The sequence below is a fragment of the Salvelinus fontinalis genome, chromosome 1 (assembly GCF_029448725.1).
Source record: "Salvelinus fontinalis isolate EN_2023a chromosome 1, ASM2944872v1, whole genome shotgun sequence".
Classification (NCBI taxonomy): domain Eukaryota; kingdom Metazoa; phylum Chordata; class Actinopteri; order Salmoniformes; family Salmonidae; genus Salvelinus; species Salvelinus fontinalis.
This window is the reverse complement of record NC_074665.1, coordinates 15,556,315-15,567,900: the sequence shown is the minus strand read 5'-3', so window position 1 is coordinate 15,567,900 and position 11,586 is coordinate 15,556,315. Positions and strand designations below refer to the sequence as shown.

At 43.3% G+C, this 11,586-nt stretch overlaps 1 protein-coding gene across 2 annotated transcripts in view; it reads right to left on the bottom strand.

Annotated features, from left to right (window-relative positions):
* Positions 1–2,489: 2,489 nt before the first annotated feature.
* LOC129820268 (integrin beta-3-like) overlaps positions 2,490–11,586 on the bottom strand; it is a 39,994-nt gene continuing 30,897 nt past the window's right edge. For both annotated transcript variants that reach the window (XM_055877354.1, XM_055877413.1), the window contains 5 exons: positions 11,308–11,530; positions 10,901–11,001; positions 10,331–10,450; positions 5,266–5,432; positions 2,490–4,150 (listed from right to left, as the gene is read on the bottom strand). In XM_055877354.1, the coding sequence (XP_055733329.1) occupies positions 4,079–4,150; positions 5,266–5,432; positions 10,331–10,450; positions 10,901–11,001; positions 11,308–11,530 (683 nt within the window). In that variant the 3' untranslated portion in view covers positions 2,490–4,078. The remainder of the gene's footprint in view (positions 4,151–5,265; positions 5,433–10,330; positions 10,451–10,900; positions 11,002–11,307; positions 11,531–11,586) is intronic.

The following is an 11,586-nucleotide window of genomic DNA, read 5'->3' as shown; positions in this document are numbered from 1 at the left end:
AGTTTTGATGTCTTCACTGTTATTCTACAATGTAGAAAATATAAAAAATATAGAAAACCCCTTGAATGAGTAGGTGTGTCCAAACTTTTGACTGGTACTGTATATATATATTTCCTGATCTTTCTTATATCTCCTAGATATACAGACACTTAAAAAGCTTGTTCCTTATGATTTATTTTTTTACTGTCTTTTTTTTGGTGCCATTTATGAATGTGTTATTCAATGCGTTTCTATGGGCTATGGTAGTATAAGGCCAAATTAATATTTTATCAAATTATTTTATTTTATTTTTGGGGAGGATACCTAAAGGGGTCCAAAAATTCAAAATCAAATAGCTAAATGATCCATATATTGACCATCTTAAAACAATTCAATATGTCAGCTTTAAACTGGGAACAGGAGTAGAGAAACAACATGTATTTCTTTCATCATGCTTGAGAAAATACGAATGCAGGTGTAATGTGTTATATTTGAAACTGTTATGCAAGCAGAAACTATTTCACCCACATAAAGTATGCACCCAAGATGAACCGAAGTCTTATCAGAAACGTGTTTCATCGTTTTCTCTGCTTTTAATTTCCTTAAACCTGGTCAAGCTGATGACATTTGGACATTTTGCACAGGGCCAATCTTTCCACTTTTTTTTGGAGTCATTCTCCACAGTCCCTAAACGAAACGGACAACTTTACCGGTGTAAATTAGATTAGACCTACTAAAGCATTAATTCTATCAATGTAAGACATTATTCTGGTGAGCACTACTTTATTTAGTCTTCTGGGGCAACAAGTTATGACAGAAGGGAAGCCGCATGTATCTAACTTTAGTTAAAAAACAATTGTCCTACCAAATATCATCACACAACACCCATGATATGCGAAACTGATTCTGCGCAGACCGCGAAAAACAAAAGAAAACGGGATAAGATGTTTACATGCCACAGTATCCCGTAGAAAATCTGCATATCTCAGGCATTTTGTCCCGGTTCCTGATAACCGGGATACACGCCTTTTATTGTAAACGGGGTGTTATGTTTATGTGTAAACTCAAAAACAGAATACTTGAGTAGGCCTATCCCGAATAATAATGGGATATTGTTGTGCATGTAAATGTGGTCACTAACTAATTACATCGATTCCAGGGGTTGGGACTGAGTACATCACTAATTCCAGGGTTTGGGGTGGTCATCCGTCATTGCAATTAACTGTCATGCACGACGTGTCTACCAAAAGGCCTGCAATTTGCATTCAGGCCAGAAGAGGGAAGCATTGTTCAACACAATATGAATAATATGCTAAACAAACTGGCCCTTGGCCTCCTCACTTTGGCCCCTGAAACAGAAGCCCAAAGAGGAGGAAAGGTTCTTTGACAAGCCCCTCTCACAAGTAAAAAATATTGAGGGGTTTATTTAACCAAAACTGCTAACCCACTTTCAGGGGTGAACAAGACAACAGTCTTCACACACTGCAAGAAACCATAGTCAACCTAATATACTACTTCTAATATATTAATTTAGTTTTACTCTGTAAACACTATTTTGTTGAGTATTCCAATCATGCACTCTCCATAGCGCAATATGAAAGTTGTTATTAACTTTAAAACCCAGTAGCCAATCATTTTGCATGCAGTGTTCTGCTATATTTATATTTATCTTTATGTAATACATGTGTCACTAGCCACTTTAAACTATGCCACTTTATGTTTACATACCCTACATTACTCATCTCATATGTATATACTGTACTCTATACCATCTACTGCATCTTGCCTATGCCGTTCTGTACCATCACTCATTCATATATCTTTATGTACATATTCTTTATCCCTTTACACTTGTGTGTATAAGGTAGTAGTTGTGGAATTGTTAGGTTAGATTACTTGTTGGTTATTACTGCATTGTCGGAACTAGAAGCACAAGCATTTCGCTACATTCACATTAACATCTGCTAACCATGTGTATGTGAGAAATAAAATTTGATTTGATTTATATTTAACTTTACAACAATTACATACTTAAGCAATAATGACCGAGGGGATGTGGTATATGGCCAATATACCACAGCTAAGGGCGGTTCTTCCGCATGATGCAACACTGGCTACAGCCCGTAGCCATATACCACAAACCCCCGAGGTGCCTTATTGCTATCATAAACTAGTTATAAATGTAATTAGAACAGTAAAAATAAATGTTTTGTCACACTCGTGGTATATGGTCTAATATTTTACCTTTATTTATCTAGGCAAGTCAGTTAAGAACAAATTCTTATTTTCAATGACGGCCTAGGAACAGTGGGTTAACTGCCTTGTGCAGGGGCAGAACGACAGATCTGCCCCAGCTGTACCTTTTCAGCTCGGGGATTTGATCTTGCAACCTTGTGGTTACTAGTCCAACACTCTAACCACTAGGCTACAATGCCGCCCCACCTTTCAGCCAATCAGCATTCGAGGGCTCGGACTACCCAGTGCATAATAAGAAATAGATATCAGACAAATTCAGTATCCATTATTTATTCATTTAAATGCTTCCCTTGCAAAAGTGGATATGAAAAACAATGTAAAATAATTACTTTTTTTTATTATTTTTTTTACAACGCAGACCCTGTGAATTTGATATGTAATGATGTCATCATAGTAAGAGTAAGAGCGTACTCTGTGCTTCCTTCCTTTTCTGGTAATGGGGATGTTTTGAGCAAATAAAAACAGTCAGGGAAATCTTGGCTGGAGGTCCAGTTAAAGTTAAGTCTTACAGATGATTGACAGCTTAACTGACCCATAATCAACAAGGGCAGTTGATTAAAGTAAACAAGTGCAACAATATATACAGTGAACAAATATCTTAATAACACGTCACATTTATGAATACAAGACACTGATTATGATGCTTCCACCAAAGGAGTAAATGTTTTCATGTGATTGATAGATGATTTGTGGTGTTGTGTCTGAAGAATGGTATAGCTGAACATTATATTGACAATAACTGGGAATGTAAGAAGCCAGTGCTGGTTTCACATACAAACAAAGACTCCACACCTCTTTACCAATAGGTAATTTCAGAGTTGGAGTCCTGATCTAGGATCAGATTCCCCATATCCATGTAATCTTATTCATTATGATCTGATCCTAGATCAGCAGTCCTACTCTAATACGCTATGGATATCGGGCAATGTGCGGTACATAGAATCATAATATACACCAAAGCTGCCGTAAAAACATTTAAGCATTATTTTTTGGCATATCTGAGAGATATGTTGCAAGTCAATGTCAACAGCTGAAGGAAACTGTTGATCTGTGAAATGAGAATGCGAGAGAACCCAAAGGCGTTTTTCCGTTTTAGCAAAGTGACAGATCGCTAAACCACACGTCTCAGAAATGTTATTTGGACAATGTGCTTATCATGCCAGACTCTTACAAACAGGAAATTACAACAAGCTGACGAGTAAGCGATGTCATGCGTATGCTATGAGTATCATTATCAGTCAATCAATCAAATGCATTTATAAAGCCCTTCTTACATCAGCCGTTGTCACAAAGTGCTATACAGAAACTCAGCCTAAAACCCCAAACAGCAAGCAATGCAGATGTAGAAGCACAGTGGCTAGGAAAAGCTCCTTAGAAAGGCAGGAACCTAGGAAGAAACCAAGAGAGGAACCAGGCTCTGAGGGGTGGCCAGTCCTCTTCTATTCTATTTGTCCTTCGCTTCTCCTCTGTCACTAAAGAAAGTAATGTGCCTTACTTGAGTCAAGTCTACTGTCGTACATTTATCTCTCAATGTAGCCTACTCTACTTTCATTAATGGACAGCCTAAGTTATATTTATGGATTTTGATAGAACTTGATGGTAGTTAATGTTGAAATGCCTCCGAAAAACATATTTGCTATCGTTTAAATACATATGTACAACAAACCACTACACAAATATTACATCTTCGTCTTGTGACAGTAGAGTCAGCACATGAAATTGTAACATTCCAGAGGAAAGTGAAAGAATCCAATGGGACAGTTATTTTAATGATCCTTCAAATGATGCAGTCATTTCAGTGATCCTTCAAATGATGCAGTCATTTCAGTGCTCCTGGTTTCCATCAATCCTTGTTGCCTCTGTATGTGATGTTTGTGAAGGTTGAGGTGGCTCCTTTGTACAGGGGGTTATGGCCCTACAATTCAAAACAGAGAGTTTCAGAATTAATGTTATGGGGTCAACTACAATTCAGCTCAAGTCAATTCAGTTGATGAACTGAAATTCATTTCAGGAATTTATTAACGTGCATTAGAGTTCAAGATCCACCCATTCCTGAATTGACTTGAACGTGGGTCGTAAGTTGAACGTGGGCCTCAATTCAGGAGCTCTATGACGAGTTCTGAACAGTAGCCTTACTTCAGACACATGGTACACCTACCACTCCTGTGGCTCACATGCTGCCCGGCACTCGAGTTACAACAAATTGAGCACATTTAAGCAAGGAGGATTATGGGAGATCTGGCATCCCATGCGCAGGATTAGGGACTCCAGATGAGGTCAGGACGGGACGTCTGATGGGAAGAGTGTGTGTGTGTGAGGCAGCCCCTGCCACTGCCTGTAAAAGCTAAGTAGCGTTAGCTAATTTCAGTGCCAACCAAGCCACCCCTGGGGAGTGGAGGCTGCCTTTCATTTCTGTATAGGGAGGAACATTGCAGCAAAAAAAATCATAAAAAGCATAATGAGAGAGAGAGAGTAGGAGAGAGAGAGTGAGAGAGAGACCCGACCTATGCTTCCAACCAAACAATAGAAGTTTCAACAACCCAAATGAACAAATATGTATGATATTCTTGCCTTCTTTAATACATTGCCTTGTATGGTAGGGGAGCAGTAGACACCATGGTATACCTGGTAGTTCATAGCCTTGCACTGTGACACCTTCAAATTCAAAATTAAGTATAGAAAGCTGGCTGATTAATTGAATCTCACATCCGATGAATCTACTTGTGTTCTAAATGGAAGATTGTGCCCAGTTGAATGGTTGCAGCTCCCCAGGACTGGCGTTGTTGGCCACCCATGGGCTATGGGTTGGTTTCAGCCTAGCAAGCCAAGAGTGTGTGTGTGCACAATATTGTGTAAGCATGTGCCCTCTTTTTTTTCTTTCTTTTAATTTAACCTTTATTTAACTAAGCAAGTCAGTTAAGTACAAATTCTTATTTACAATGACGGCCTACTCCGGCCAAACCCGGACGACGCTGGGCCAATTGTGCGCCGCCCTATGGGACTTATATGGGATGTGAAGCAGCCTCTTACCGTATCCCACTTGGCGCGAGCACGCTCCTCCTCGAACTTGGCGAACTCACGGCGGTCATGAATGGTGACCAGCAGCTTCCAGATGAGCAGGCCGACCAGACCCAGAACCAAGATGGCCCCGGCTACGGACAGCAGCACCACCAGGATGTCTGGACCCTTAGGGCAGTCTGGGGGAAGAGGGGCAACCAAGGGATGTACGTTTTATTTATCCTTTATTCAAGTGAAATCCACCCCACACTTTGCTATGAGACTCGAAATTGAGTTCAGGTGCATCCTGTTTCCATTGATCATCCTTGAGATGTTTCTACAACTTGATTGGAGTCAACCTGTGGTAAATTCAATTGATTGGACATGATTTGGAAAGGCATACACCTGTCTATGTAACAGTATAAATTTAGTCCGTCCCCTCGCACCGACCCGGGCGCGAACCAGGGACTCTCTGCACATATCAACAACAGTTACCCACGAAGCATCGTTACCCATCACTCCACAAAAGCCGCGGCCCTTGCAGAGCAAGGGGAACCACTACTTCAAGGTCTCAAAGCAAGTGACATCCCCGATTGAAAGGCTATTAGCGCGCACTACTGCTAACTAGATAGCCATTTCACATCCGTTACACTCACCCCCCTTCAACCTTCTCCTTTTCCGCAGAAACCAGTGATCCGGGTCAACAGCATCAATGTAACAGTATAACTTTAGTCCGTCCCCTCACGCGAACCAGGGACCCTCTGCACACATCAACAACAGTCACCCAGGAAGCATCATTACCCATCGCTCCACAAAAGCCGCGGCCCTTGCAGTGCAAGGGGAACCACTACTTCAAGGTCTCAGAGCAAGTGACGTCACCGATTGAAAGGCTATTAGCGCGCACCACCGCTAACTAGATAGCCATTTCACATCTGTTACATCTATATAAAGGTCCAACAGTTGACAGTGCACGTTAGAGCAAAAAGCAAGCCATGAGGTCGAAGGAATTGTCCGTAGAACTCTGAGACATTGTGTCGAGGCACTGATATGGGGAAGGGTACCCAAAAAATTCCTGCAAATTTAATGTCCCCAAGAACACAGTGGCCTCCATCATTCTTAAATGGAAGAAGTTTGGAACCACCAAGACTCTTCCTAGAGCTGGCCGCCCGGCCAAACTGAGCCAACGGGGGAGAAGGGCCTTGGTCAGGGAGGTTACCAAGAACCCGATGGTCACTCTGACAGAGCTCCAGAGTTCCTTTGTGGAGATGGGAGAACCTTCCAGAAGGACAACCATCTGTGCAGCACTCCACCAATCAGGCCGTTATGGTAGAGTGGCCAAAAGGAAGCCATTCTTCAGTAAAAGGCACATGACAGCCCACTTAGTTTGCCAAAAGTCACCTAGAGGAAACAAGATTCTCTGGTCTGATGAAACCAAAATTGAACTCTTTGGCCTGAATTCCAAGTATCATGCCTGGAGGAAACCTGCCACCATCCCTATGGTGAAGCATGTTGGTGCCAGCATCATGCTGTGGGAATGTTTTTCAGCAGCAGGGACTGAGAGACTAGTGAGGATCGAGGGAAAGATGAATGGAGCAAAGTACAGAAAGATCCTTTGTAAAAACCTGCTCCAGAGCACTCAGGACCTCAGACTCGGGTGAAAGTTCATCTTCCAACAGGACAACAACCCTAAGCACACAGCTAAGACAATGCAGGAGTGGCTTTGTGACAAGTCTCTGAATGTCCATGAGTGGCCCAGCCAGAGCCCGGACTTGAACCCGATCGAACATCTCCAGAGAGACCTGAAAATAGCTGCGACGCTCCCCATCCAACCTGACAGAGCTTGAGAGGATCTGCAGAGTTGAATGGGAGAAACCCCCCAAATACAAGTGTGCCAAGTTTATAGCGTCATACCCAAGAAGACCTGAGGCTGTATTCGCTGCTAAAGGTTCTTTAACATAGTAAATATTTCTATAAATGTGATATTTCCATTTTTTTTTCTTTATAAATGTGCAAACATTTCTAAAAACCTGTTTTTGCCTTATCATTATTGGGTATTGTGTGTAGATTGATGAAAAAAAACTATTTAATCAATTTTAGAATAAGGCTGTAACTTAACAAAATGTGGAAAAAGTCAAGGGATCTGAATACTTTCCGAATGCACCGTATATCATTCAAACACCAGCTTCTTAGGCATTATCACTTAAATAATGCACGGTCTAATTCAATGGCTGTGAAGTTCATTCTTTTGTTTGGCTACTTTTGAAAGCCAAAGTTGAATCGAAAACATTATGGGCATTGTTGAATTATATTTTCATAACAGTAAACTAGGATTTATGGTTTGGTTAGCTAAACTAGCAAGTCTGTTTGTTTGGTTACCAAGGCAACTACTGTATCAATCTAGTAAACTTGCAAGTTAGCTACTTCAGTGGATGTTGAACACATTTCTACCGGCAACTGAACACATTTCAAGCAGCAAATGTGTCAAATTATACCCGGGGATAATCAACTCGTGGCTCTATGCGTTCTCTGGAAAATAATGCAACTCCGTGGAAGGTTAGTGCCACTACGCTAGCGCCTCGTGGAACACACCTTCCACATCGTGCATGATTTTCCATAGAACGCATAGCCCCTCCTTGATTATCCCTTACATAGCGAAACGGCTGGTGATGAACATGAGGAAGGGATGACCTATACCAGATGAGTTATACCTACTCTCCCTCATTCTGGTCTCTCGTTTGGGTCCATCCGTGTTTGTATCTGTGCGTTTGTTTGTGGGTGTGTGTGTGTGTGTGTGTGTGTGTGCGCGCGCGTTTGTTGCGCAACATTCCCGAGGAAGCAGGCATGGGTGTACTTTTACAGCTACATCAAAGCAACTTCTTTGCTCCCACCTTTCCGATTTCCCTCCCCTCTATGCATCATTCTTCTCATTCTATACCTCCCTCGCTCTAACTTAATTTCCTGTCGCTCTACCTCTCCTACTCACTTCTCTTATCTCACTGCTCTATCCATCATCCCATCTTCATGGTCTAATAAGATGAGCCTGGACATTGTTAGCATATGATTATAGGATATGATTTTAAATATTGGACATAGTTACACTGGTTAAAAGTTATTTTTTTGTTGTGCCACGTCACGACTTAAAGAAGTAAGTCTTACCCCATTCTAGCATTTCAAGTGTCTTTGTATGGCTTTGAATGGGTGATATGATCCCCGACTCCTCATCAGAATACATTTTGATTCCACAAGTTGGTTTTATTTAGCCTGGTCTCAGATCTGTCTGTGCTGCCTAGTCAACTCCTACACTATTGACATAGGCGTTGCTACACAGCACAAGCAGATCTGGGACCAGGCTCGGGTTTCATTTGTGTCTGTTTATAAAACGTATGAGTCTGTACCGATTGTGTAAGTGTAACGGATGTGAAATGGCTAGCTAGTTAGCGGGTACGCGCTAGTAGCATTTCAACCAGTTACGTCACTTGCTCTGAGACTTAAGTAGTGTTGCCCCTTGCCCTGCAAGGGCCGCGGCTTTTGTGGAGCGATGGGTAACGACGCTTCGTGGTTGACTGTTGTTGATGTGTGCAGAGGGTCCCTGGTTCGCGCCCGTGTCGGGGCGAGGGGACGACGTAAAGTTACAACTGTTACATTGATGCTGTTGACCCGGATCACTGGTTGCTGCGGAAAGGGGGGTGAGTGTAACGGATGTGAAATGGCTAGCTAGTAGCATTTCAACCAGTTACGTCACTTGCTCTGAGACTTAAGTAGTGTTGCCCCTTGCCCTGCAAGGGCCGCGGCTTTTGTGGAGCGATGGGTAACGACGCTTCATGGGTGACTGTTGATGTGTGCAGAGGGTCCCTGGTTCGCGCCCGTGTCGGGGCGAGGGGATGGTTTAAAGTTATACTGTTACATATGGGATGATGTTTCAGATTGTAAACACGCCTTGTTTATGGCAATATATACCGTATGAGTATACAATCTTAGAAAAAAAGGGTTCCAAAAGGGTTCTTCTGCTGTCCCCATAGGAGAACCCTTTATGGTTACAGGTCAAACTGTTTTGGCTTCCATGTAGAACCCTCTGGGGAAATGGTTCTACATGGAACCCAATAGGGTTCTATCTGGAACCAAAAGGGTTCTACCGGTAACCAAAAAGGGTTCTTCAAAGGGTTCTCCTATGGGGACAGCTATAGAACCCTTTTAGGTTCTACATAGCACCTTTTTGAGTGTACACATAGAAAGTGAAGGATTTAGAAATTTTGTGCTAACCAAAGGTTTGTTTATTCTACCTCTGCTTATGTGAGTTGGACTTCAGGAATTCCAGTTCTGGCAGGCCCTACACATCAACTAAACCTAAAACAACCCAAAATACTTTTGATGACTATTTGAGGCAGGTTCAACATGGCTGTTTCTGTTTAGTATTTTGCTCTCTCTCTCTCTCTCTCTCTCTCTCTCTCTCTCTCTCCTACCACTACCCCCCACCTCTCTCTCTCTCTCTCTCTCTCTCTCTCTCTCTCTCTCTCTCTCTCTTTGTCTCTCTCTCCCCCTCCCTCCCTTCCTCTCCCCCACCACTACCCCCCCACCCCACTTCTCTCTCCCTTATCCCTCCTTCCTCCCCAGAGGATTGTGAAGCGTCAGCGAGTTCCTCGGGAGCCGGGTGCTTGTTTACGAGCGCCTTTTTACAAGGTAGGGTCCACACGTGGGTCCACTAAAAGCAGGCCCAGGGACAGGCTTTCTCTGCGGGCTCTGGCTGTTAACAGCTTTTTGCAACCGACGACTCTTTCAACATGGCCGCTTAACAAGCAGATGGATGGATGGGGATGGATGGCGATGGATGGGGGTAGGTGGGATCAAAAGGGAGCACTGATTCAACACGAGGCTCCAAAGAGAGTGGGCCTGGATGTGTTGGTTTGTGGTTGTAGTGTCTTGTGGTGACTTTTACATTTGGTAAACTAAATAATACATAAAAAACATTTGTTTTTTAGTTCAAACACACTTCTACTAAAATCTGAAGTTTAGCATTTTGGAAAAAAACATTTAGCATTTTGTGAGCACAAAAGATGTCCTCAAATATGTGTGTGTGCATGTGTGTGTGTATGATTCTTACCAGGCTCTTTGACCACAAATAGGATGGACTTGCCACTGGCGTCCTCATAATACTGGAAGCGCTCCACGCAGTCATCCTCATCCTTATAGGTGCAGTTCACAGCATTCTTATCATGGAACTCTGGGAGACAGAGAGAAGGAGTAGGGAATCATCTTGATACAATGTCAGCCATCTTGACTGTAAATAGTGTCATGCTAGTGACAATCTCAAGACAGCGTCATGATGTTCATTTGGGTATTCGTGTTGGATATTCAACAGAGGTGGTTTGAAGCGTGTTTTTCAGTCAATGATTTGGTGTCTTATTTGCCTAAATGGACAACCATTTGTCTTTGTTGGTCACATATGCTGTGAACTGTGTGGACTAGCCGGTCATTTGTACTCCAAACTTCGACCTGGCACAGTCAGAGGAGGATGGGCCCCACCTCTGAGTCTGGTTCCACTCATGGTTTCTTCCTTCTAGGGAGTTTTGCCTTACTACTGTGCTGCTGTTTGCTTTGGGGGTCAAGGTTGGGTTACTGTAAAGTACTTTGTGAATGTAGGGATATTTAAATCAAATTGGATTTGTCTTACCAAGGTCGTCCACTAGCTGAATCTCGTCTCTGCAGATGCGGGTGCAGGTGTTGTCATCAAACAGCTTCCCTCGCTTGAAATGTTTACATTCCACACACTCTCTGTACCAGTCCACACACGCACACACACACACACACACACACACACACACACACACACACACACACACACACACACACACACACACACACACACACACACACACACACGCACACACACACGCACACACACACGCGCGTCAGCATCTATTACTCACGTTCTTCTCAACACGACGCAATTACATTATTACAATTATTCAATGACTCAACTGTCTGTGAGTCAGTTTAGTCTGAGTTGAACTGTACAGTACTTTTTCTTAGGTACAACACTGTAGACCTTTTCTTTGTGTGTGTGGATACCACACTCACTTCTTCATGGTGCAGGCATCGGGGCAGGTGGGGCACTTGTCGCACGTGGCCCCGTAGGCCCCCGGCTGGGTGCACTCGCAGGCCCCGCACACACACTGGCCCCGGCCACTACACAGCAGGCCAAGGCTGGACATACAGGTGTCAGTACGGCGGGAGCAGTTACAGTTCTCCCCCTGCCAGTCCGAGTCACACTGGCAGAACCCACAGTCACAGGTGCCGTGGCCTGGGGAGGAGAGAGCGAGAGGGAAGGAAAGAAGGAAGTAAGGAAGAGGGGAGGAG